Below are 27731 nucleotides of genomic sequence, written 5' to 3'. Positions count from 1 at the left end.
GAGACAGATTAGAAGGGGAAAAAAGAACAAGGAAAGATTTTTCTTGGGGGAGACATGTCTTTGCCATCCAACAGAACTACTCTGTAGTAGCCCAGCATTCATTATTGTGTCCTTCTGTGCACTGACTTGAAAAAAAAATTTTGAAACTACCTAACAAATAACCCACAGAAAAGGAAATCCAAAATTGTTATTGTTTGCCCCTCCCATATGAAAAATATCCTTCTGGCGTGTCTAATGGTTCCAAGGTTCCAAGTGGTTAATGTCTCAGAATGGATTTTATTTTTTAAAAAGATGGTTTCTCTTTAACAAAAACAACCAACCTGCCCCCAAGTATCCCCAAACCCTACTAAAAGACTATCAGGATATAATATTAAGCACTTAAATTTTAGGAAATGCCTCTGTGTATCTGTTGAACATAGTTATTGAATTATTTTCATAAAACAGATGAAATTACATGTATAATTTTTCTCCCTAGCCTGATAAATTTTATGAAAGCAAGTTCAAAATGACTTTTAAAGTCTGCATTTAGGGTATTTTAAAATATATAACCTAAAAGTGAATTAATCAGCATCTTGTAAATCACCATTCTGCAGTCTGTTCTAAAAGATTAGGTGTGTGCTGTTTGATATACAATTAATACATAGAAAAATATATATGTATCTCCATAACAATTTCAAACGGTCAGAAAAACAGTATTTTTCATCTATGTTTAACAAACAGAAAAAAGTCATGATCCTGCAGAATCTGTCAAATTTGCATGCATAAGTATTGTCATTATGCAAAACTATACACAACTACATTCCTGATACAGATTTTCTTCTTCTTAATCACGTATGACTAGTTGAATTTTTAGAACACTTGGGCATGGAATCAGTAGAACTAACTGATGAGCCAGGCTTATATGTGCGTTTCTTTATGTTTTGAAAAAGTATGTTATTAAGATGGCATACTTCAAGAACAGGGAAATATTAAAACATTATACATTTAAATAAAAAAAAAATCCCTACAAAACAGTAAAAAGTTTTTTTTTTTGCAGTGTATTAGATATATGTATCATACTGATATCTGGGTTACTGGCTTTGATTAAGCCAGGATTTCACCTCAGATATTCACTTTCACTTCCACGGTTTTATGTTCATTTTTGAAAGAAACCTTCTTCAAAGTTTCTTCAAGGACCACTGCACTTTTATTGTTACTCAACACAACATCTCTCTGGTTAAGGAAAACAAAAAAGAATCAGTTAGTGAATTTAAGAAACTGAAAGAATGAGAGTTAGACCTACATTGCCACCAATTACCTTATTTTGTGATTTAACCGTTCTACGATTTGACACATCCCTTGATTTTGTCACCATACTGTAACTAGCTTGTTGTCTGAATGGCTGTACCTGTGTATATCCATCTGTAACATTACTCCTTTGTTGACAAGGCAGCTTCCAAATAGTTTATCCAGTTCACAAATAAGAAGGAAGCCCCTTCCCTTTCCAAACTGTTCAACATAATGATGTTTTCATCAGCAGATATATAAACATTATACAAGGAATGTATATATCATGACAATTATTTCTGCAGATAGGAAAATTGATGTATATAGATTCCAAATGACATTCGTAGTATCAGCTAACAGGCTAGCAAGAGAATGGGAAAAAGCCAAATCTCTTGAATCTGTAGTCAAATACTTTTCCTTGTGTGGATAAAATGTACCTTACCAGCATCATAAACAGAAAAATAAGTTTTAGTATCTAAGCCTGCAAATGAACAAGTTCCATTGTGCTGTGTATTTTCATATATAGGACATCAATTAAAATTCAGCATACTGAAGAATGTTTAAAATGCAATGAAGATTACTGTACTGATTAATTATTTTCTAATACATTGCCTTTTCTCATTGATTATTTAAAAGAAAGAATCATTGTCAGATGAAAAATTTGATGTGACACAATATTAAAATTATAAACTTTATCTACCTGCACCATAAGTTTGCAGAATATAAGGAAGTTCTAATTTGGAAGTCATTAAAGAATTTAAAATTTATATAGAGTTGTGCCACTGCTAAATTACCCCATCATTCTGCATGGCTTTTTGCCTAGGTACCATTCTAGTTTAACATGTCTAAGGGTTTCCAGATTGAGACTATTTTGCATTCTTTCAGACCCTAACATAGGCTTAATTACTTTTCAACTGTTTTTCTCTGACCATGTAAATATATGCTAGGCATGAATGTATGGTGGATCAACACCTTTTTTTCTGAGGCATATTTTTTATTATGGTAAGATATACAGAGGAATCTGCGTGGAAAAAATATTAAATTGAAATGATGTTCAAAACAACATTCATGCTTTTTTACTAGGTATCAAGGCTTGCTAAATTTTGATTACTTCAGACCTGCAGAACCCTTTTGCATCCATCAAATGCCTTTTTTGAGCACAAAAATATTAATACTACACACTCATTTCACTATCTTTTACTAGGCAAAATGCTTGTCCACTAACATTAATGTGTCATATAACTAGATGTGGCTTGCAGAACAGACATCTTTATTCCTAAAATTGTGACAGCAGTTGTGATTTCTAAGGTAAAATGGGTTCAGCATTTTGCTGACAATAATAAGCAATTCGTATGGTAAATATCCACTATAAATGTACAGCATTTTTACACATTTTTAAAGAGAAAGCATAAATATTACCATTACATCCTAGGAAGACTCTTAAGCAGGTAAATGCTGAGAAATTGAAAAGACAACTAAATGAGTACCTCAATGCCATGTTTCTAAGATGTTTCTTACTCAGTTTCTATAACATTCTAATTCAGACTGCGTACGAAAAAGAAAAAAAAAGAAAGAGAAAAAAGACCAGAAACTCCTCAGTAAAATATGAGTAAAGGCATGAAGAGAGAGCTTAAAAATGAGGTGTTTACTGCATGCAGTGAGTTTATAAATCCTAAATGAAAGACAGCAGTTATGGAACTAGAATATATAGACAATACTAATGCTAACAAGAAAGGAGCAGGAAAGCAGGGATTTTTTAAGAAGTGAAGCTGTACCATAAAAGTTACTGCGTTTAGTTTTTTTTTTTGTTTGTTTTGATTTTGAAGTCTTTCCACTCTAGGAAAAGCATTCTTAAACTTCATTCACTTCATTTGACTGACTGACAGAATGGTAAAGTTTGAATTTATCTGAGAAATGAAATTGATAAATGTTTTGTAGTGGAGATAGTATTTATGGGCTATTTTTTGAACTAGGGGCGATTAAGGAATGACAAGATTCAGGTCCAACTTCTTCTAAATATTTTCCTGGAAAGAAGTTTTTTATTTGTATCAGAGACTCCCTGAAAGACTAGAATTCAAGGAAGAGAAGAATTAAGAATTCTGGACAGTATTTTAAATAACAGTTAAAGTCATAGCTCCCATTGCAATCCATTTTCAAAATCTGGTGCTTCTGGAAATCACTGTCAAAAGACAAGACTGTTCATAAGACAAAAAATACAATGAAAATAAGGTAAGATTTGCAGAGAAAAACATCAAAATTGTGACGACAGTTAGACAATATAAATATGCAGGAGACTCATCCAAAGGTCGATTGGCTAGAATCAGATTAGGATGATAGAATGGAGGTTATGATCATCACTGCCTGCTCACAAAGTGGACATTAGTATTAAAAAAAAATCACCCTGTCTAGCTAGATATATAAAAAATAAATTACGTTTAATACTTGCAAAACATCTATGCCCATCTTGCAACTTAGTGCTGGCTACAGTAACAGTGTTCAAGCAAGTATTAAAGCAAAAAATGTAACCAGCAATGCACCCTAATATTTACAGAGTTAATGAAAATACCAATGAGTATCGATACTTGAATCTTGCAAAATCCTAACTGTAAGCCACTAACCATCTTATGTATGTGCATTACAGAGAAATTATACTTCAGGAAGGAAGAGCTTTTTTCTGCCCTTTTGCGTAAAAGCAGAGTAAGTTTATGTGAAACTGAAACACAGAAAATATAATCAGCTAAAGATTATTCTAACACACCTACTTTTGCAATTTATCGGCACTAGGAAACACAGAGATTAAGATTTTAGAACTGGTCAGACAAGAATTCATAAAAAAAGCCCCAAACCCATCCCAAAAAAACCCACCTCAAGAAACAGAAAAGAAAAATTAGTTACCAGGGAGCATAAAGAAAAAACCTACAATTACTGGAAGGACTATAAAGTGGTATATGCTTGAGAACATAACATATATGTACATCAGTAGAGACAAGGTCCTAAATTAGACAGATAACTAATTAGTCTAACTGAATGATTGCTACTCTTTCTTTAGGCTATATATACTCTTTTTTGTTTGTTTTTTTTTAATACTTGATGAATTTAATGCACAGTTAATTTTCCCTTTGAACATATAACATGGAACCACACCAAATACTTCAAATGCACACATGATTTCCTTAAATTGAGATATGTCCACAGCATTTCTTTTATTCCTTATTTCATCTTGTTTTGTCAAGGAACAGAATTAAGTTAGTTTAGAATTAAGCTACCCAATACCTTTTTCAGAAAAAAAAAAGTAAATTTGGGTGATAAAAACCTTCAAATTCTTTAATGAAGAATTCTGAGAAAATTGGGCAGTTCCCAAAATATGTCTGAAAATCTTGATTTAGCCTTTCTAAAAAAACCCCTCTGAATGAAAGGATAACATCTTTGAAGCTGAAGTATGTTTTATCTTTACAAACACATCATCAGTCATGAAGTCATGTTCCTGTAGTATATAAAATGCATTTTATTTTAGTATCATATATATTCGAGATCTATTTTTTTTGTAAATACACCTGAAAATCAAACCATCAAGGTTGAATTCTCCTGAAAATATAGTACAAGAACCTGATTTAATTATTTATTCAAATGGCAGCACCTCTAATGTCGCAGCACCTCTAATGTCACAGCACCTTTTCTAAGCTCTTCTGTAATAAAAGGCTCAAAACGAATAGATACTAAACCACTAAAAAGGTTTCCAGGCTTCTTCGTTAGCTATTTCAGAAAGCAAAACCAAGAGAGACAATACAACAGGAAAGTATTTTATAATAAATAAAGGCAAATTTCTAGTGTTTCAGATTAAGGATACCCACACAGCTAATAATTTATGTTCGATCATTGAAAATTAAATGTCTTCTGCAAACAGAACTAATGCAACAAACATGTTTATATACTGAATATAAATTGTACAAAGCTAATAGTAGTGACATCATTTATATATAATATGCATTCTAATTTAATGTATCATCATTATTTAACTTATCAAATCCATGATGAAAAGATTTATATAGATGCATGTGCAGAAATTTATATAGAAAGACATGAGATCTGGAGAATGAATATAAAATCGTGTTGTAGTAGATGTGTATTTTATGAAAATACATATATATTAGCAGACACTGTAAACTGTCTGTCTCTTGCACTTATGAGTTCACCAGTTGATGGCTCTTTCCTGCTCCTTTCCTAATCTCTTCTTTCTGAAGGCATAATAGAATGACACTTTTTATCTTTATTGTTCCCAAACTCATAACATAGTTCTATATGCCTATCTTCAGTGAAAGACCTTATTCTTATTTATTTTTCTGGCTGGACATACAGTGTGGGTTACAATCTAGACAGCAATTACACATTAATATGAATGTAGTGTATACTGCATACCTTAATTATCCAAGATATGAATACATTCTATTCTGAATATATGGATATAATGTTAATTTTGCCATTGACATCAGTAGCTTAGACTTGTCTTACCTAAATTTAGGATCTTAGCAGTTAGAATCTCATCTAATTTAAACGGTGGGGGTTCATAACCAGCCAAAGGAGAGAACCAGGAAAACTAAGGACATAATTCTTTCTTTTCTAAGATGGCAGCCAGAGAGAGAGAATCATATTCTTTCTTCATGGATTAAATTAATTTAGACTAGGATGATTAATTTTATCTAATCTAATTTTAGGAAAGTAAATCAAGTAAATAAGCACAGACAAATTGTACTCACCGTTATTTTTTGCCTGTGGTAGACTAATATAAGGTAAATAAATCTTTATTCCAAAGCCTTTAAAAAGCATGTCAGAAAAATAGAGGTATCAAATATTTTTAAATGTTTACAGTGATTTTTTTTTTTTTTGTTAAAAGCGAAAAGTCAGCATATATGAAAACATAATAAAAAAAGCAAATCTGGAAAATGCACGCAATTTATGAAATAACCTGATTTCTACTTTGACATAATACACTTCAAGAAGCTTCACTACTTAAACAGTCTTAGGAATTTCAATAATTTTGCCAAATTTATTTAATACTGCTTACATTTTCTGTAATTTCTGGGGCATGGAATTTTATTTATCTGGAAAAGGTATTGTTCACAAACAAAAAAAAATAGTATCTCATATCAGAACTATTGTAACATTTTCTTCGGTTATATTACATAGAATAAAACATGAAACTTAAAATGCTAACATTTTATAACTTGCATATTTTCTGTATAGACATTCTTTTGTTAATTTGTATGATAATAGAGCGGTAAAAATATATGGCTTTAAAAGGATCCTTCGCCACTGAGCTACAGTAAGTTCAGTGGGGTGCATATACTACAGCATAACTGGCAATCAACATAGCAGAAATCTGTGGCTCAATTAGGATATGTGCTCTGGTATTCAGTTAACGAAACATGCATTTTCCAAACTGCTTTTGGAAAAAAAAAACAAACCAGCAAACATTTAAAAAAACCCACTATGCTTTATAATTTAGCGAAAAAAAATCTTCTAAGAGCCAGATCATCAGAAGATGTATTCCATCATATGGAAGTTCCCATTAAAATCAGAAAAGCAAAGTTTTATTCATGACAGTTTTTAAACAGAACTGTAGAAAACATATGAAAAGGTTTTAGGTTAGAAAGAAACAGAAAGGTAAGTAGCGTGAGTTTTTAGGGATTCCAAGCATGCTCCTTTCCTAGCATTTTAAAGTGATCTTTAAAACTGGTACTGAAAAAACTCGTAACTTACTTGAAGATCTTGCTGAGTGTCTGTGTGGCTGCTTATTTTTTTCTCTGTTCTCAGTCAAAGCACTTCCACTGGCCATGGAAACAAGGTCTAAATCCGTGTCTTCTCTGCTTACAGGGCTTGCCTGGAAGCAGTGGGAGAGAATGTACACAATCATGAAACAAAATATAACATTTTCTGAATGCAGCTCACATTACCCCAAATAAACAAACATGGTCTGTCAAACAACCTTCTTCAAAATGATACCACAATCCTTTATTGTTGCCTAAGCTGAACAAATGCACTATGTCAAAGCATTTTTGTAAATAAGAGCCGATCTTAAAATTGTGGTTTGTGATCTGAGTCAGTGCAACAACAAAAGAAAACATTTTAGTACAGTAATTTTGAAGAAAATCAATCTTGCAGACGGCTGATGAAACCTTAAACAGCTTAAGATCATTTACTGACCAGTCTATAATTTAAGTTATAGTTGCATGTCAGAGATGTCATATTGGATTATTTTCTGCAATATTTATGTTTTATCCAGGACATGTATCAGTTTAATCAGTCAAGGACCCAGTAAGTAATTTAATCTACGTTTTTTGCTAATTAACCATAACCACCAGACAGCATTTTAATTGTACTTTAGGCAAGAGTATTATATTAATTATAAACTTCTAACATCCAGTGGAGATACATTTTGGCATAAAGCTTGTTTTCTGCACATAAATATGGCAAAATAGAAATGAAATCATATTTCAGCAATGAGTCCTTGCTTTGGAGACATCTAGGGCAAAGGTTAATAATACTGACCTGGAAGATACCACACACTGTAAATGGTGGATTGTTAGTTTTGCAGAACTGACTTCACATTTACTCAACAAGAGCTCCCTTTCCTTGAAATGAAGTTGTTCAATACCAAAAGCAGCCATCTAATACTGTTGACTAGATACTGATGCAGTAATAATGATGAGGAAAAATCAGACACTGTGGAAGAGTGATCTACAAAATCCACAGTTTAGTTAGGCAGCTGGAAGTATTGAACATAAGGGCATACCTTTCTAGTCTCTGGACCTTCATAAGCAGAGTCCAGAAGGCAGATTAAATACTTCCTCTATCTGGGCTGAAAAGCCCCAAATCCTTTCAGAAGATAGGTGTCCAACTGAGTAGAGTCCACTTTTATAAAAGCAAACTATATCATAGTAGCCAGAGTGCTTAATCGGGAATCAGGAGACAGGGTCTCAGCTCCTTCCTTGGGGGGGTTGAAGCCTGCAGCTCCCCTTTTCTCAAGAAAATGCTGTTACTATAAAGTTGTAGGTTCTTCTGGAGAAGACGATCTCCAGACTTCCTGTTTAAACCAGCTAACTGTACCAAGAGCAGCAATGCACCAATGCAGACAGGCTTTGTAGTCCAGTGTAACTTAGAGGACGCAGATGAAATGGAGACCTGTTTCATTTCTTTGTCTTTACCCAGTCACTGTTTAATGTAAAATTCATTAAAAAGTTCATGCATTTTCAAACCAACAACTACAAAGGTACAGATAATTTTATGCTCTTCCTTAGAGACTGTGTACCCCTTGTATTAGTACAGAAAGTTTACCCCTTGTTTTCTGATGCTTGCCTTTTATATGTTTAATGTCCATGATTTTAAAGTCTTTGTACAGGTAGCAGGCTATATTACTGCTGCTAGCATCAATATTTTATGTTCTCTTCCATACCAGTGTCTAGAAACTTTGAAAAGTATAAGAGTTTTATCTTGACAACTCTTTATATTTTTTGCCTTAATATTTACAGTCACTTCAACCTTGTGAGAGCTCCTCATGTTCAAAATCTTTAAATAGAAAGCTTTTAGTCTTTCAGAAATAAAATAATGCAATCATTGTGATGCTCAGAGAGATTTGAAACAATGTACTTGATCATTCTTATGTCCATCTAACCTCTTTTAATACACAGCAGAATTTTTCTAATGTCCCAATTCCCAAAGACCCAGGAGGCCACAGCATTTTAAACAACTTTTTCCACACAAGTATTATCCAATCCCTATTATCATAGAATCTGAGGCTTCATCATCATGTAGACAACACTATTCAGTGTTATATACTAGACTTTAATACAGCTGTCTGGTTCTCTGATGTAAAATCTTTGTTATTTTCTTTCAAATAAAGATAAGTGTTTTTACCCAATTACAGTCAGAGTAATATTTAAGGTTGTATTAATCACTGCAGCAAACTTAATTTCAGGTTTGTAAAGAACCTGATTGAAGGTCCTCTGAAGCTAATTAAAACCTTCCTTTTTACATTTATAGCTTAGAGCCAAAAATTTGGAAGACATTTAAGATACTTGTACACTTTTTCACAGAGTGCAGTATTGGACTGCCATCTGTAGTGATCATCAGATTTAACTCTTCAGATTTTTTGCCATTAGTTTTTTATTACAGATTTTTTTCTTTATTATTTTCTTTTTTTTTTTTCTTCTAATTAATTGGAAATTCATTTCAACCAGGAGGAATCTTTTCCTTGAACACAGCTCTGCATCTGAATATTTTTCTATTCCTATGTTAAATTATTAAGATATTCTGTAACCTTCTGAGGTTAAGAGTGCTTTTAAATTCAAGTTATATCTTAATGTTTGGAGATACCGTTTAATAGTGAAATGGCTAAGCATGTATGTAACTTAAACTGCATACAAAGATGAATCAGTAAGTATATCTTACTTGTTATTCAGGAAATCATATCATTTTCATGTGCCCAGCTTAAACTGTAAGTCAGCATGCCTTTCTAAGCACTTCTGTAGTAGTACTACCAAGCCAAATCATCAAAATAATCTAGGCTAACACACTAAGATCTTAGATTTGCTGCAGGTTAATACATCAGATTTATTTCCCATTTGGAACAGCTAAGATCTGATTGTTAATATGCAACCTTTGAAATAACATTTTGTGTCCATGAAGAAGAATGTCTTAAACTCTTGGAATGTGCACAAATATAATTTAGAAAATGACATAATTAATTAAATTATTTTAATTTTAAAAAATAAATTTTAATTAAAAACATCGTATTAATCTAGTACACATGCAAATTAGGGACCCTATCACACACAAGGAAACATTATGATCAAGCATAGGACATGACTAAACTACTGGAAATTCCTAGGGATGCTTTCCTTTTCTAATATATTTTTCTTTTTTCTTTTTTTTTTTTTTTAATGTATATTTCCTTTTTTCTTACAGTTTACCACAACTTTTCCTACTTTTCGATAATGATAGCAGAAAAGTGCTAGCTTAATTTTTGTCATGATTTCATAGCTTTTAACTGATTTGTTGTGCCAAAGCAGCAGGAGTATGTTTGCACTTAAACCTTTACAAGTTAAGAGAATCCATGTAAATTGAAAAACCATAATACTCCAGCTGTGTATGTGTACAAACCACATCATTACTTCATTGCCTACATAGTACTGCTTTCTGCATTAGAGATACATTTTATTCCTTTTTCTATTGCATTTTTCTCTGTATGTCATTCATGTGGAACAGCTATGTAATTATGTGGCACAGGCTGTGACAATCCCATAACATTGCCAGTTATGTGGGCACACCACATAATACTGTTGTGGGATTGCAGTAGTATTTTGTGGACAGAACTGCCTACTATAAATAAAATACAACCTACCTATATGTACATATGCTTAACAATAATTACATAATATGTAATTTAGATAACATTATTAGATTATGACTTGCTCAAATTAGAGCAATTACTGTTTTAGACTTTATGCAACAAATAATTATTTGTGCTGCTGCAACCAAACCCCATTACAATGGTCACTTGGCTCTTGATTTCAGCCCCTAAACTTTAACAGGAACCTAAGAACTGGGGACACCTCACACCAGAGAAAAATCTTTGACAAAATCTGACTTAATGAAAAAAGTAAATAGAAACATCTAAGTCTTAAAAAACATTTATTCAGCAGTAAATTTTAGAGGTTTAGGGAAATGTTTCCAAAACGCATATTGCATAGATGATGAAGCTAAGGAAGGCAGGAGTTAGAAAGTACCAAGATTTCTCAGAGTACAGAATGAGGCATATGACATATCTAACAGGGAAATTCTTTTTATGCAATGTTGATTTAGAAGCTTTAAAAAACACACAGTAGCATTTGATGTCTTAAAACTAAACCTAGTATCAGATCATTAAACTAGAACGCTATGTATACACATGGGTTCTTGTGCTAAAACATTTTCTTCTGATCTCCATCAATGGGTGACTTGATTGCCAAATAGAGACAACATTAAAAATTATATTTAACTAGAAAAAGTCTGTTTTTTACACCAAATATGCATTAGGAAGCACCACCAAGGCATAGCTGAATTCCGTAAAATCCCATGAAGAAACAAATTCTTACCACAAGTTGTACTCGCCTACTGTCACGTACCACAGGATCTAACTCGGGCAAAAAATGACAGCTGGGAAAAACGTAGAGTAGAAATTTCAGTAAGTCCCACTTTACTAGGTTCACTAAAATGCCTGTACAGAATCTTTCCCTGGAAACACTCTTTCTTAAGTAGAAATGATACTATTTATAATAACTCCATGCTTAAGATGTAGCAAAGTAATTAATACTAAAATGTTTGTACTTAAGCTTAAAATCAACAAAACATTAACAATTAATATAAATATTCTTAAAATGATACAATACTAATTAAAAAAAAGTCAATAAATGCAATCATGCATGAACTTTTGCTGTGCTGACATAAATTATAGTAAAATCAGTTGTCATATTACATAGGAATAAAATTGTTTTCAGTCACATAAATTCACCAGCTGTTATAAACAGTCTACCAGTGATGTTCCAATGGAGATCAGTGGGACTTCTGCCACGGTCCAAAATGATATCATAATTGTAAGAAATGTCATTACAAGTACTAGTGCATAGCATACACCTGCAGAGCTAACATAGTAACATTTAAAACAATTCTTTCATAAATTTCCGTATCTTCTTACTTTTATACATCATTATATGATCTGTTCCAATGTTTTCATTCAAATTAAAAATCATGTCAGCTATCTTAAACAAACACTTGGAGTGTTTCACTATTATGGAACATGACTTACAGATAAATATTTTCTAGGGAGTGCATGCTGCATATACTCCCTAGAGTCACTGATACAATTAAGAAATGTGGAATATTTTTCCGTACAAAACATAGCAATATTCGGTCCACTTACACTAAGTCCACTGCTTGTCCACTGACAACTTGTTTGGTTTTATTAGGGGTGCTTGGCACTGTGTCTACTAATGACTTCACTGCGATATCAATAATTTATACTGAATTTATGACCAAAATATAGTTACTATGTCTTCATATTAGTTTATGGAATAAGAGTAATCTTTTTAATTGCATTGATATTTTACCTGTTTAATAACCAAAATTAAATAAAGGAGCACGTTTATAACACTTTACTAAAGTATACTCTGAAGATGAAAAAGTTGAGTTGATGTTTTGAAGAAAAAATATAAATACATACAATCTAGTTAAAAAGTGGGGGTTTTACTTCCTTAATCAAATCTAATACAGGTAATGTTGCAGTTGATCTAATTATAGCTGATGTTAATAAAACCATAACATATACCAATAATGTTCTAAAATATGTGATGAATAAGCACTTTTTCCTACACTCTTTATAACATAACAAACACTGTATTGGTAGCATAAAGCTATGTAGCTATTTATCATAAAATTCTGCACTGCTTACCACTGTGGAAGAAGTATCTGTAGAATGACTACTAAACTAATTCTAAAAGCTTCTATGTTTGAGACCAAGAAATATGGTGTACTACCTGCTAGCTACAAAATCATGTTTGTTTTAGAGCTATTAACCTGGGTTTCACTTTACAAGATACATTTAAAATGAAAAAAAATCAAATTAAAAGGCAATGACCTCACCACTTTGTATTTTTGAAACTGGCAGCTCCATAATCCAAAAGCTGTGTATGAGGCCATTTGTATGTAACGCCTTTTCTCCTGTGTAATTTCTCATCTAAAGAAGTATTCAGCTGAGAAAATTCTTCTTTTTTACCTGGGGAGGAAAAAAGATACTCCTGTCTTTTATTATTATTTTAAAATGATTTTTTTTTTTTTTTAAGATTCCCCAGATAGGTAGACTTGAGTGCATTGCCTTTTACAAACGACAAGAAGGAAATTACTTGGGCTGAACATGTTCAATTGCCAAACCCCACTTATTAAAATTAAGCAAGGTCCTGGCCCCAGACTATGTAGTCATATATGTCATGCTAGCAACACACAGACTAGAACTTATGCAGAAGAATTTATCCTCAGATGATTTAAAGAACTTTCATTTACCTCTGTAGGAAGACAGAAAATGAAAAAGCTTGGATGGACAGTCACTGTATTTAACCAAATGAGGTTATGAGGGCTGCCTAAAAAGGTCAAGTACGGAGATTAACGTGGGAGCCATTATTTCTAAGTTTATGATACTGCCTTCCACCATTCCTGGTTCAGTAACACAGTCTTCTGACCTTTACATTTTGAAAATTTATAGGTTCCAAGTCTGCAGCTACACTGGCATGCTTACAGCTCTTCAGATGAAGACTGTATGACTTCATAAGAGCAGTACTGGAGATTGAGCCTTCTGTGTATGCTCTCCAATGAGTAATAAGTCAATGTAGGGATTTAAATCCATTATTAGAAGTTCATGTCTGAGTCTGTGTGTCAGTGATGGTTGAAAAAAGATGCACATACAATAAGCTATGAATAAACATTCAAAAATGAGAATAATTTTAACTCAGCAAGTTATGTTTCCATAGTGATTGTTAATGACTTGCTTTAGCTGCAGTTTGAATTTTTGACCGAGTTATGTCTGAAACACAGCTGCATTTATTTAACAAAATTTTATTTTAAATTTATTTTTATTTAGTTTGCGTGTTAATTACTGAATCATTATTCAACCAAGAAAGGGACCAAGATAAAAGTGCACAGAGTACTGAGTTGTTTTTTTTTCTTAAAATTATATATGCTAGGAAATGGAGTATTCTTGTACCATGTTAGTGTTAATAGTGGGGTTTTTATCTCAAATAGGCAGACACTGTCAATAATTTGTTTAATGTTGCAGAACTCTGTATTCTATTTTCTTATTTGAAACACACCCATATTCTTACTTTTTAATAGCAACATCTCTCCTTTTAATTCTTATGAAAAAAATGCTACGTTATGAATTAAACTATAGAATTATCACTTTTCTCCTTTCACTTATGAAAATCATGTGTTTGAGGATTTGGCATATCAGTATCATTAACATGCATTTGCTTGATATCTTTCTTAAATTCGGGTTCTGGGTTTTTTAAAACACCTGGACCTGATTTTGTAGAAGTACTAACACTCACAAATTCCACAGTTCTTAAGAGCAGTAAGCATTCTGCATCTTTGAAATGGATCAGACCTATAATCTTTAATTGTTAAGCCCAGACAACCCTTAGAATATCAAAGAAAAAAGCAATAGATCAAAGAAGGCACAACTCCGTCAAAACCCAAATTATTTAAATACCAGAGGTATTCAAAGCATCATACCCTCATTATATTATCACTTCTAAGCTTTCAATCTTTTTGACGTTTTGTGTTTGTTTGTGGTTATTTTTTTTTTACATGACATAACACATTAATAATTTAAGATTGGAATAGTCTTATGCTTGGCATTAATACAGTAATGATTTTTAGGTGTTGCCAATTAGTCATATAAACACATACTGTGCACTCAGGCCAGATCCAGTGCAGACCTCAGGGGCACCTACTGCCATTTTCCTACAGAATCTGGGCATCTAAGAAGACAGAATTTATTCAGAAGCACACGAAACGTCCTTGGAATTGAACATTACAGGAAAATGGAAAACTATTTTCTATGTCCCCAAATCACCATGAAAATCTGTAAGAACGTGAACTTTGGGATCTAGAAAAATGTCATCCTCCATCTCCATAAAACGTCTATTTGTTTGCTGGGCATGCTCTGAGACAGTCAACCCATGTTCAGTTTAAAATATGGATGCTACTTATGAACTTTAGGCAATCTCTTAATAATCCATTACATGAGTTAAAGGAGAAGGGCTAAATCTGTGAACTTGTTCTGGTGAAGTGCTCTAAATTCTAGAGAGAATTTTCTTCAAGATTGATGCATCTTGTGCCCCCAGCTGTAGCAGTCAGCTTTAAAAAAAGGATGGAAACACACCAAAAAAGAATAGCTTTGCACATGGAAGCTGGCAATTCAAGTCTCATCATGCAAAAGAGTACCCGAAACCCGTTTCCCACTGTCTAAGGAGTACCTCATATCCACGTTCCCCAGTGGAGTGCAAGTGTTCTTAACAGCAAGCAAGTATACAACAAGAAAGAATCTGGTTACATAACGTTAACATTCAGGGTGATCTTTCAGATTCTGCATTTAAGTTTTGAGATTGTATGCCCAGAAAAACCGGATCCTTATTTTTGTAAATCTCAGTTAGCTACTCAACTCTCTGTCAATTTATATTATAGAGAATGCTGAAGAACCTGATTCAACACGGTGTTTTTTTTTTTTTTTTTAATAAATCTGTTTGTTGGTGATGGGAAGATAAAAGATCTACATTTATTATGTCACATTTTTTGAAACAGAGAAATGTGTGGGGAAGTCTGCACTGTACCCAACTTTTCACAGTTGAATTTTGTGTTTAGAGGGTGATTTAAGTCACTTCAAAATCTGTTTCATACAGAGTACAATACAAATAAAGCAAGAGATTAAGAAAATTAAGATACAGAATGTGAAAGAAGGGCTTGGGATTTCTTCAGCATTCCTCCCTTAATATAAAAATCTGTGAGCAGAGTTAATTTTCTCAATACGTACTCTGGAAATGGTGCTTTTAATATAAGAATTAAGTACTTGTGTTTGGTTATAAGAAATAATGTCTATGCTATTAATACATTGCCATTTTTCTTATCTGTTAGCATTCTGGCATACAACACTGGCCAGCAATGTACATTATGAGGGCATGTGCACGTGAGTATGTATGGCTCTACAAACTATGTAAAACATTATTCTGAATTAAAATTAAAATTATATATAACCTATGAGAATTTTCATAACTTCTCATGTCATCTATAAAGTTATGCTATGATACACATTAATAAATAATCTTGAAATCCTAAACCTAAAAGCCAAAATTTTATCACATTTTCTGCATGTTAGTCAACAAATAAACCAGCATTATTTCTGTCATAATCTGTATAATACATGCATCACAGAAAGCAAGAATGTAAGTAATCACATTGCTATCAAGAAACTTGCAAGGCAAGAAACTAAAGAATTTGGAAACAGACAGGAAAACAACAATAATAAAAACTCCACAACAACCCCCCCCACCTCCACCCCCAAAACTATCCAGAAACTTACAGAGAATGTAAGAGAAATGAGAGGAATTCCTTCACTTCCAGAAAAACCTTGACACATCTGTCAGAAGTCTACTTGTCAGAAGACATTAAATACACCTAAGCATTACATAACAATCACTGTATGCCCAAATGTATGCTACGTACCGCCATGGTTCTGGAAAACGAATGGTATTCAGAGTGGTCTTTAGCATATTCACAGGTAGTCAGTGAATACATCTATTTTACCAATATGTATGACTTCCAGACAGGTCTTAGTATTATGGGGCAGTAATTGATATGAATTCTCTTCACTTAAAATTACAGTATCTTCAGGCACTGTTTACCTACAGCTCAGGTATGGAATTTTCAAATAGTGAAACACGTACATTTCTGCCTTAAACCCAAAGAAACTTGTTTATAACATAGCTATACTGCACAGATTAGGTAATTGTAGATGAAACTTCATCATCTGAGTAACTTTTGACTAAATCAACTTCCATCTCTAGGACCAGCATGAATCAAATAAAAATATTTATAGTGGTGTCTGAGTGAGTTCACAGCTGAATAAGATTGGAAATAGATTTTTCTCACAAGAATACCACCCACAGGTTAAGACCTACAAAATTTCTTGATGCTTAAAAATGCCTTATCAACTACGTCACAGAGAGTTTTGAACAAGGAGTTCTGAACAACTCAAAAGAGCATGTCTTTCAGAAAAGCAAGGAATGAAATAAAAAAAAAATAATAAAATTCTGTGGGGTTTTCCCTCCACCCAGCCCCCCCCCCCCCCCCCCAAACTTGTGTCTCTTTTTACCAGGTATTTCAGATTTTTTCAGACTATAAATAAGATCTACTATATTACTATTCCATCTGCAAACCTTCTTCTGTATCTCTTCATCTGCTATTGTAATCATCTCCTTTCACTACGACTGTCCTTGACCTCACCCTCACATCATTCTTCCTTCACTCACTCCAGATCCCCACCACAACCTCAGTTAAGACTATAGTCTTTATTTTGGTTGTCCTTTTCCCCCCTGTTTTAATTTCTAATTTTTGCTGTCTTTTACAATGCTCTATTTTTGGGTGATTAACACCAGTAATAAAGCTTCATTCACATAGTTAGTTCTGCTTCAGTGGTTACCATATTTCAGCCTTTGCTTTCTGTGTTATTTCTTTGATGTCTTATTTGATTATGCAAAAGCTGAACACTTTCATTGAGATTCCTAAACCACTGAAACTGCAAAAATTTCAGCTTCTGAATTCAAGGAAAACAGGATTTCAAACTTGGGCCTTCCCACACATTATTTTCCATTTTGCTATTTGTTCCTGCCTCTGCAGAATACTCTACCCCTAGTATTTATCAATAGCAATTAGTACTTATACCTAGCTTACTTTTTATGCAAAATTTGCTCCTTTCCCCACACTGAGGCAAATCCAAATCTTACATAGTCTTTAACGGCGTACTTTTAAGATAACTTATTTAATGTTATTTCTTTCTTCATACCACTATAGTGTCAATGAGGTTCTTCCAGTATTTCCAGATTATTCAATCTCTTCCATTGCAGCCATCTGATCACACAAATATATTGCAAACAACTAAATCATCTTAAACTGCTTATGTCTTTTCTTGTGAACATGGTCCATTTGCCTTTGAATTACTTCATAAGCTTCACTCTCCTGGCACTGACTTCAAGGCAGCATTAAACACTGTTCCCTCCAATTTATCAACTTTTGCAACTTTTATGGGCTGTCACCACTTTCTGTATTCCATTTAGGTTAAACACAGTTTCTCATTTATCTTCTATAACTTCCTTCAGAACAATATCAGTTTCATATAATGGCATTTCTTAAGACATATATACGTATATATATACCACCTTTCGGAACTGACCTATAAATCTAAAGAAATATTTCACCTGAGGTGTGGACAGGAAGCTGCCACACAGGCAATTGCTGATTTATTTTTCTTGCTAATTTATGACTGTTCTGATCTGATTTGGGCAGTGGATCTTAGTATAGGAACTTTAAGATCCATTTAGAGGAAGATTTAGGGATTGAATAGAGGAGGGCTAATAACATTAATAATGTAAGATTAGGTTGCTCGAGTCAATTAAAAAGACATAGAGATGGGAAAAACAAGAAAAAGGAACATTAGTGAACTGCTTTAATAGGTCCACACTAGTAAAGATGAGATTCCCTATTCACCAAATAATTATTTATATATATATATAATATAATATACATACACATAAAATACATATAATATATATATATGTAATTTTTTTTTTAAGAGGAAGCTGGAAACCAAAACAATATTCTGCCATTTGATTGAACTGGTTAATTTTGTACAATTTGAACCATTATGCTTAGAGTTATGTAGACTACTGTTTAAACACATTTGTATCTATGAAATATTCAGAAAAAAACCCAGTTTATTTCTTCAGAATGCTACAGCAGTTGTTTAGTACTGGAATTAAAGATATAGTTATGCTTATTTGTTTTAATCTCAGTGAATGACAAAGCCCATGTGATTTTCTTCACCATAGAAGAGCAGAAGAAAAGCAGAAGAAAATGCAGAAGAATAAGTTGCAGAAACATTTGGAAAGCTCCAGATTCTAGTTGCTCTGAAACCCTCCAAGACTGGAAATGCAAATATCGAGCTCTGGTGATTATGTCTAGGATTTTGCACTTATTAAATTTTTGTTTAAATGCTATATAGATACTGACTCCATATACCAGCTGTTCTGGGTATTTTTGTTAGTACTAATGCAAGTATTGAAGGCACCCAAGCATCAGACTCTTCAGCCCCAGTATGATGGACTTGTACATTGTGGTAATAATATAATAAACAGCATTACTATTAGGATAGTGAGAAAGTTTTTTATTAGATTAATGCTGTGGTAAAAGTGAAGATATACTGTATTTTACTCAGGAATAGAAGTATAACAAGTGACAAAAGATAGGATGTAGAATATATATATATATATATATATGATTTGAGTATCTCAGCATCTACCTATGCACACAGACACACACATGGCTTCCTCAGGTTTCCCAAACTCAAACAGGTGCAAGTTGCACTGCAACTAAAAAGAACATTAACATTTCTCAGTCCAGCCACCCAAGGGCAGACTTGTTTTATGTATAGGTTGGGAAACAACATAAAACAGCTTCATATATGAAAAATTAAATTGTTTCTTTCTTAAAAAAGAAAAATAACGAAAACAACACAAAACCCTTCTCCAAAACCAAACCTGAGAAGCAAATTTGGAATATAGCCAAGAGTTACTCAGAGATCTTTGGACAGTCAAGGCCCTTGAAGAACCAAAGAAATCAAGGAGGTGTAAAAAATATTTTGAAATAACATGTTGAGTGTTTCCATGCTCAGTCATCCTTACCTCCTACATCCTCACATAATTTGTCTTATCCCACTAATCTGCCTAGTACAGACTCTATGTCTCTTTTTTTTCAGAATCTTTGGGAATTAATAAATCCCTAACAATGGATGCTCTCTACTGAACAGAGGAATAGGTATTATATTGCTCATGAGAAAATTACGAGATGCATGGTATCAAAACAATTTTTTACTAAGTTTTTTGATAGATTTTATTTCTATACCTTCACAGTTCTTAAGGTTATCTGACAGAAACAATTAAGAACTTGAACAGAAGTGTTTAGCTGTTCAGTAATGAAACAGTATTACCAAACAGGAAAAGATTATCACTTCATATAGAGTCCAAGCCAGAGGACTACCCTTCTCTAAATTCAGTAAATCAAGCAAACTGATTTACAACATCAGATCTTCTAAAGGAATTCTCAAAAAGACAAATTTATTATGTAAGGGCAGAGGAGGTCTAACTACAATGTTGCCCCTTGTCAGGAGGATAGAAAATACAAAATACAATAAATTTTATTGAGTGTGACAGCTATTAAGGTAGGTTTTGTTTGTACTGAAGGACTTGAAAGTAAAAGAAAGGGACAAAAAAAAAAAAAAAATCCAAACCCAATAGAAGATTATTTCAAAACAAAAATATGAGAAGATACATATGCTAAGTATTAAAAAAAAAAAAAAGTCATTACTCAGGAGCAGCATGAAGTTAGTCAGTAAAGCTGACTTACACCACATTAACAGTCATCATTTTTATAAGTAACTAAGTAATTTTGTACCACAGCTTTGGAATGCACATTAAAAACAGTCTTTGTTATGTTTACTCTTGTGAATAAACATTTTTTCTAGATAGTTATCTGATAATATATGGACTTGTTTATAAGAACTCACGTTCATCAATACACTTGATGTACACTAGTGCCATATGTGATTGGTATTTTTCAATGCAGAATAACACTGAAAGTCAAATAATGAAATTATTGTATTAATACATAGTTCAGTTACGAATACCTATGAATTGGTTATCTATTTTATCTATTATGTATACTTATAAATTTCAATTTACAAGTGTTTTATTTTGCATGGGTGAAACTATTCTTGGCTTACTTTAGGATGTTGACTTTAAATACCTGTTGGCATTTCATGAATATATTGTGACAACAAATCACAGTTTTGCCAATGCAGTAATGCATAGTAGCAAACTACTCTAGGTTTTCAAATACATACAGAAAGTCTACATAGACTAAGTGCAAGGCTCCTGTTTAATTTACTTTACAGTAAAACCCAGAGGTACCACTGAAGATCAGGCCTCTCATTACACCAAATGTTGTATGAACAAGGCTTGATTTAATGCTCATTGAATTAAAAGGAAAAAAAAGTCTCACATAGACATGGTTCTTTTTCTTAAGACTGTACATCTAAAGCGAGTTAATCCCCAAGTGCGTACAACTCTTATATATTTATACCTAGATTAAGGATAACCATAAGTACTAAACTTATGAGTGACTATTAATAAATATAGACATTAAAGTACTAATTCTTCTTACTGAGTTATACTTAATTGGTTTATACATCATGGAAGAAAATAACAATACAAAATTTCAGGGTCTTATGGATCTATCAAATACTAAAAAAAAAAAAAACTAAATCAAAAAATCCAACAAAACAAGAAAGGAATTCCAGGTAAAAAAAACCCAAACCAAACCAAAAACCAAAACCAGAATCAAAATAACTCAAGCCACAATTTGCTTACAAGTTGCTCCAGGTTAATTCTTAATTCGTATGCCTCAAAGCACTTAGCATTTTTATAGATTCTTAAAATAAATTTGATTATTTGGACTGAAATTTTCAGCTTGTAAACACATGAAAAATGCAATAATTGAAATAAGTACATAATTTTAGAAGAATCAACACATATTCAAGAGTATTCAGCCCCACAGTAATTGAATTGACTTGATGATGTTGATGTTAGGTGAGCTGTAGTTACAATGACAGGTTTTTTCTATCCATGCAGAGGTTTGAATGATTTACCTTACTTGAATGAAGAAATTAGAGATGAAAAGAGAATAAATTAGCCCTGACTCCTCCTGTTCTTCTACAGAATTTTGTTTAGACCTTCATTCAAATTATTTTTTTTAATGACAAAATGAAGATAACAAAAACCTCTGTTCCATTACCGAACATAAATTAATCTTCCTTAAGCTTGACTGTAAATATTTTATTCTTAGACTAGGTGCTTTTAAATTAGGTGGGTTTTTTAATTAAACTTTTCAGCTAAGTTTGCTACTAAACTCCTGAACCCACTGACATACGCATATATGTTTCTATGTATGTATACATAAAATTCATTTGAAAAGGAGGGAATAAGTTAAATGCCACGATGATTCTGAATAGATGAATTTGCCCCATGTGTATTCTGTTTCTATTTGCAATAGCTTTGAAGACAGCCATAACAAATTAACTTAAAAGTGTGATTTGTTTTACTTGTTGCCTTACAATAGGTAAAATAATTGTCCGTTCCTAACATGGCTTTTTTGCAGCCAGTTATCTAAGCTCCTGCTATTTGCACTAAATTGCACTTATAGAGCATTCAGGTCTGATGCAGAATGAAAAGAACTCCCATAAATTCCAATTAGGTAAGCAAACTCTCACTTCAGATCAAGGAACTTCAGTAGATAATCTTATACTATTTGCTTCAGAAGAAGGAAACAGATATTACGTGGTTTACTAAATTAGGCTCTTAAAATTATATTATTTTACACAGGAATTTGTCAAAAAGATAAAATAAAATAAAATAAAATAAAATAAAATAAAATAAAATAAAATAAAATAAAATAAAATAAAATAAATAAAATAAATAAACTGTCCAAACCAAGATTTTACTTCCACTGTAACAGTCACTGTCATGAAGAACAAACAGCATTTCATTGCCAAATTTGAATGCAGTAAGAAAATACCTGCTTTTTGTTTTATATTGGAGAACTTGTTTTATACAAAAGATTCTAATATAGTTTCATTTTCATAGAAGATATAGCAATTTTAACATAAAATAATCTGAGTGAAAAGGTGAACAGAGTTCTATAAAACAATCGCAGAAATAGAGAAATACAAAATGAAATTGTAATATTTACAGACTTTTTTTCATTTTACTACAAAAGTGAGAACAAAGCATTATTTTATTCAGCAAGATTTTTCTGCTTTTCTGAAAAACTACATTGATTAGAGGTAGTATGTTAGAGGTATTGATACAGAGGTTAGAAAAAGGTATATGTATATTCAATAATACAAAAACTTATATAAGTAAATACAAAAACTTGTCTGTAAATTGTACCACGGTTCTTGAAACTCTTTTTCAAATCTTTGAACTTCTCCATATTCTGGTTCAGTGAATGCATCAAGGGATACTAGAACTGCAGAAATGTCTGAATAGCATCATCACCTTCAAGGCAGCAAGATCTCTGAGCAGACTCTCCTTCAGGATTCTGGCTAGAAAAGGATGAAAACAGGAGAAAATGCAATGATGTAGCAAAAGAATCACTAAACCCAAGATATCTGATTTTCAATGATATTTAATAAGTCATAGTTCTACTCACCTTCTGGATTCCAAACAGATTCTTCAGCTTTCACCTGACTAGTCCTGAATAACTACATCTCAGCACTCTGGGTGCTCATCAGTACTGTCTCCTTGTGTAACCGTATTAGATGTGCAGTGAAAAAAGAGAATTTGCCCCTACTAATTCTATAATGAACATATTGTTGATGGGAAGTCATAAAAATACATAACGCTCTCATAAGGGAAATAAAACAAATTTCCAAGTAAGGAATTAGTATAATGCATGGATAACATGCATTCTTAGTAATATAGTGCAATAATAGTAACTATTTGTACAAAGGTAAAAAAACAAAAATCCTGAGCAGCCATAACTGTGGAAGCAGCAACTTTAATAATTTATTCCAAGTTAGCTTCCATAAATATTTCCATTTGCAATAAATGAAATACGTTTCAATGAGAATTTTAAATACAGTGCACACAACTCACATAGTACGATGACAGCCTATGCAGTGTTTTAGCATATGTAGACCAGACTACAAGTAGAGTCTGACAAAACCTAAGAAGGCAGACCTGGCTAAGAGTCAGGAGTCACGCTTATTAAATTGAACTCTCAGGGGTATCATGCAATCAGAGGTCACAATCGAGGCAACAGAAGCAATGTCACGATATCAGAGAAAGGGCCAATTCAGACCTGCTCCCTGACAGGCAGTGAGGTCACAGCTCGCGGCAAATAACTGTATTAAAAGGGAATATTCTCTGCACACTTTTAGAACTGTCATCTGAACAAACAAAGTCAGGTCATTGGTAGGTTAAATCAGAACTTTCTGCCTTAGTAGCACATAGCTTCCTTTCTTTTTTCATTCACTTCTAATTTCTCACTTACAAAATACACATCAACTATTAAAGCAAATTCCCAGTAAGTTAACTTTAAAATACACATTAATGTTTAAATTCCCCCTTTTAAAGGAGTTAGTTTTATTTTTGACAAAGATACCTCTGGTCTCTTCATAAACTGGAAACTACTGAGCTTGCTGCTTATTCAAAAAAAAAAAAAAAAGCATGCAAGGGTTTTAGTAAAATGACATTCCACAGTCAGTTTCTTAGTATATATTTCTTAGCCTGATACTTAATCTGCATTTAGAAACCATTCAAAAACTAAAGTTATTCATAATCTTCTTGTTCAATAATGATTGTGAAAGTGAAATGAAGTTGTTCTTTTGGCTGGCCACTTGTATTTCTTTATCTAGTTACCTGGACTGGGTTATCTACATGATTCTACAAAAGTAGTAATTTATGAAATTATAACCATGTTGGATTAGTTAACCTGGCAATAAACGTGCACAGGAAGAACTATTCTAGCATACCATGTAAACAAAATTTTATTTAAAAATATTATCTCTGTACACAACGTCTCTCAGGAATATGAGAAAAAAATACACACACATATATATATATATATACAGGAAAGTAACTGGAAAAATCAGTATTTCTACTTTTTTTATATGCATAAACCAGATAAAATATCTGCAGTGCATACTTCAAAACATCACAAACCTATATTCAAATTTCAAAAAACTGCTAACATGTTTCTGTATTGCATGTGATAAGAATTGAACTGTAAAATTATGAAGTTGGAAGATTTACATGATAGAAATAACATGTAAAGTGTTACATAAAAGTTACTCAGGTATCACTCTATGATTGTAAATGTTTTTAGAATATTTGAGTTAATTGCATTTCCTTGTAAAATTATCTATCACACAGATCTCATAGATCACATGAAACTTGTAAAAGGTATAGAGCTTTGCCAGAAGAGTCAGTAAACAGCATAAAATTTTTAATACCTAGATTTCAATTTTAAAGTCTTCTTGTTCTGCATGAAAAAATATTGCACAATACCAGCAGATATTATGTACCTTAACCATGTTATTAATGAAAAAAATGAGACTTAAATGTGTGCTGAACATTAAACACATGAAAATGGCCTTTTTGTAATGCAGTAGATCTCTGATCTTCTTAAGAGTATTAATTCTCCATTACACTATAAGTACCACTAGAGAACAGGAAAAAATAATTCCTTTATAAGAAAGTTTCAAATCAATGAAAAGCTCTGTAGTGAAGGCCTTCCTTTAATTCACCTCTGAAAGTACTTAAAATATGCAGAAGTATTGCTACTAAACTGTATATCTAAAGGAAATGTTTCTTTAATTAGGATTTAAAATGTATTATGTTGTCCAAGTGAAACAAGATTTGTACCTATAAAATGTTTCTAAGAATACCTTATATTCCTTGTTCATAGCTTCACACTAAATGGAAATTCTTTTGCAAGGTGAACATTTGTGAAATGCAACATTCATGACACTTTTACAGACACAAACTATTCACTTTCTGTGCCCTACATTAAAATATAATTTGCATAGCAATAAGATTCTAATGCTTGAACTATTTGCTTTGGAAAATGCTTGGAATATATCTTAAAATGCACTTTTAATGACTGCTTCATTAGAAATTGGTTTGTGGAAGTGTAAATAGAACACTGGGTACAGTTCAGTAACAGCAGAAGAAACCACCCCAATACTGGCTAACAGTCCCCAACCATCCAAACAGATAGCAACAAATTCAAGAATTACTTTTAACTCGATGTACTAAAGCCAAGTGCTGTAAAGCTTTATTTAGAGGAATTTAGCCAAACCTATTATTCCTTACCCCCTCCAACCAAATCCTTTTGGATTTAACTTGTTGCTAAAATTATCTGTCTTTTGCATTCTAAGACCTGGGTCACAACCTTACTTAGGGACAGGAAATAGTTATCAGGTCACTGAATGGTCAAATGAAAACGGATTTGAAATGCTTCAGTACTGAGGGATCTATTAATCCAAAATGATTGCCTTATGCAGTATTAAAAGCTGTGGATCTGAATGTGGAGTCAACTGGTTTACATATACATTGGCTGAGATGCAGATATCTACACTACCTAGCTTTTGGACATAAAACGTCAAGGAAAGGCAGAAAAAAAAGAGACTTAAAAAGAATCTTAGATGATACAAATAAAACTATCTGAACAATTGTGTTACCTTATTCAATAATGAGATAACATAGTCTTCAACCTCTGATGACATTTTGGGTGAAATTCCATTCCCACTGATGTCATCCTTGGGTAGTTTAGCAAAAAAGCAGAAAGACTTTTTTTTTATTTTTTTTTCCATGTTCAGTTCCTTTAGGCTAAAGATTGGTAAACTACTATGCTATGGAATCACAGGTAACAGCCTACACATTGTATAAAATCCAAGTTTTGGGAGTTTGTTGGAGCAAACACTCTCTCTAGCTTAGAGACCGCATTTAAGTGTGATGTACTAATAAAGTCCTTATACCACCACAAATTACAAGAGTCTGCAAAATAGTAGAGATAGGAACAAAGAGATAAAGAGATAATACACAGGCAGGTGAAATATGTGGTTAGAAACCTTTAACACAAGAATACAGAAACCCTGAAGACTAGAACCACACTGAGAATTCATAATATTAAGTAAGTATGCATCTATGGCAAGTAACTCCTGTTCAGGCAAACAGATTTTCTTTTTTTTTTTTTTTTTAAATGAATGTGAAAAGCAAAAAATATTAATGTAACTGTCATGTGTGTAGATCATTTATAAATATTCAGACACTGAAGTGCACTGCATAAGCACACATAAATGATGTTTTACATGTTTAACATATACGATAATTTCAGGATTCCTTCATTGCACGAATACTTGAAAAAATCCTACACAGTCATTGATGGACAGGAGGCTAGAAAATTAGGCACAGGTTTTATTTTTTAGTTTTATTTTCTAATAAGAAACTGGGCCACTAGAACTATGTAACCAAAGCTTGACTGCGTGCACTGTAAGGCCCCTGCAGTCTTTTACAACTTTTCAGCGTACCGCTGTTGTGAACTGGGTTTGCACTCTGCCAGCAGAGCAGCTCTGACCCATGGAGAGCACTCCTTCAGATCAACACTGCCTCAGGCTTTACTGCTTTCTCCAAGAAGTCTTACATTTCAGGCATCAAGTTGAATTTCTTCTGGAGATGATTAACCCAAACCCATGACAGATTTTTTCCAAGATATCCAACTCCTTATGTTTATTTTAACCTGGCTCTTTTTGGATGTACTGGACACAAGTAACCTACTCATTTTACATGTTAAAGGGCTGGTGGAGAGCCATTAATTCCTTAAAATGAGAAAAGATTTCAATGTGAGAGTTCTGTTGTGTGAGCTCAAACTAAATAATAAGAAACAAAGCCATAGAATTCTGATTTTAAAAAGATAGATTCCCTTCCACACTACAGGTTTCTGTAATGCATTTTCATCACGTTTCAGGACAGATCTTGCATTCTCTGGAAATA

General features: G+C 32.7%; 1 protein-coding gene across 1 annotated transcript in view; it reads right to left on the bottom strand.

The window, feature by feature from the left end:
* The window catches only part of LRRIQ1 (leucine rich repeats and IQ motif containing 1), a 116687-nt gene that overhangs the window by 7106 nt on the left and 81850 nt on the right, over window positions 1-27731 (bottom strand). Inside the window, exons 24-27 of the mRNA XM_065669733.1 lie at window positions 13093-13098; window positions 12940-13060; window positions 11397-11457; window positions 7024-7144 (exon numbers count right to left, since the gene is read on the bottom strand). Of these exons, the coding sequence (XP_065525805.1) occupies window positions 7024-7144; window positions 11397-11457; window positions 12940-13060; window positions 13093-13098 (309 nt within the window). The remainder of the gene's footprint in view (window positions 1-7023; window positions 7145-11396; window positions 11458-12939; window positions 13061-13092; window positions 13099-27731) is intronic.

This window comes from Lathamus discolor, chromosome 1, assembly GCF_037157495.1.
Source record: "Lathamus discolor isolate bLatDis1 chromosome 1, bLatDis1.hap1, whole genome shotgun sequence".
Classification (NCBI taxonomy): domain Eukaryota; kingdom Metazoa; phylum Chordata; class Aves; order Psittaciformes; family Psittacidae; genus Lathamus; species Lathamus discolor.
Note: the sequence above shows the minus strand (reverse complement) of the source record. Positions and strands in the feature narration are given on the sequence as shown.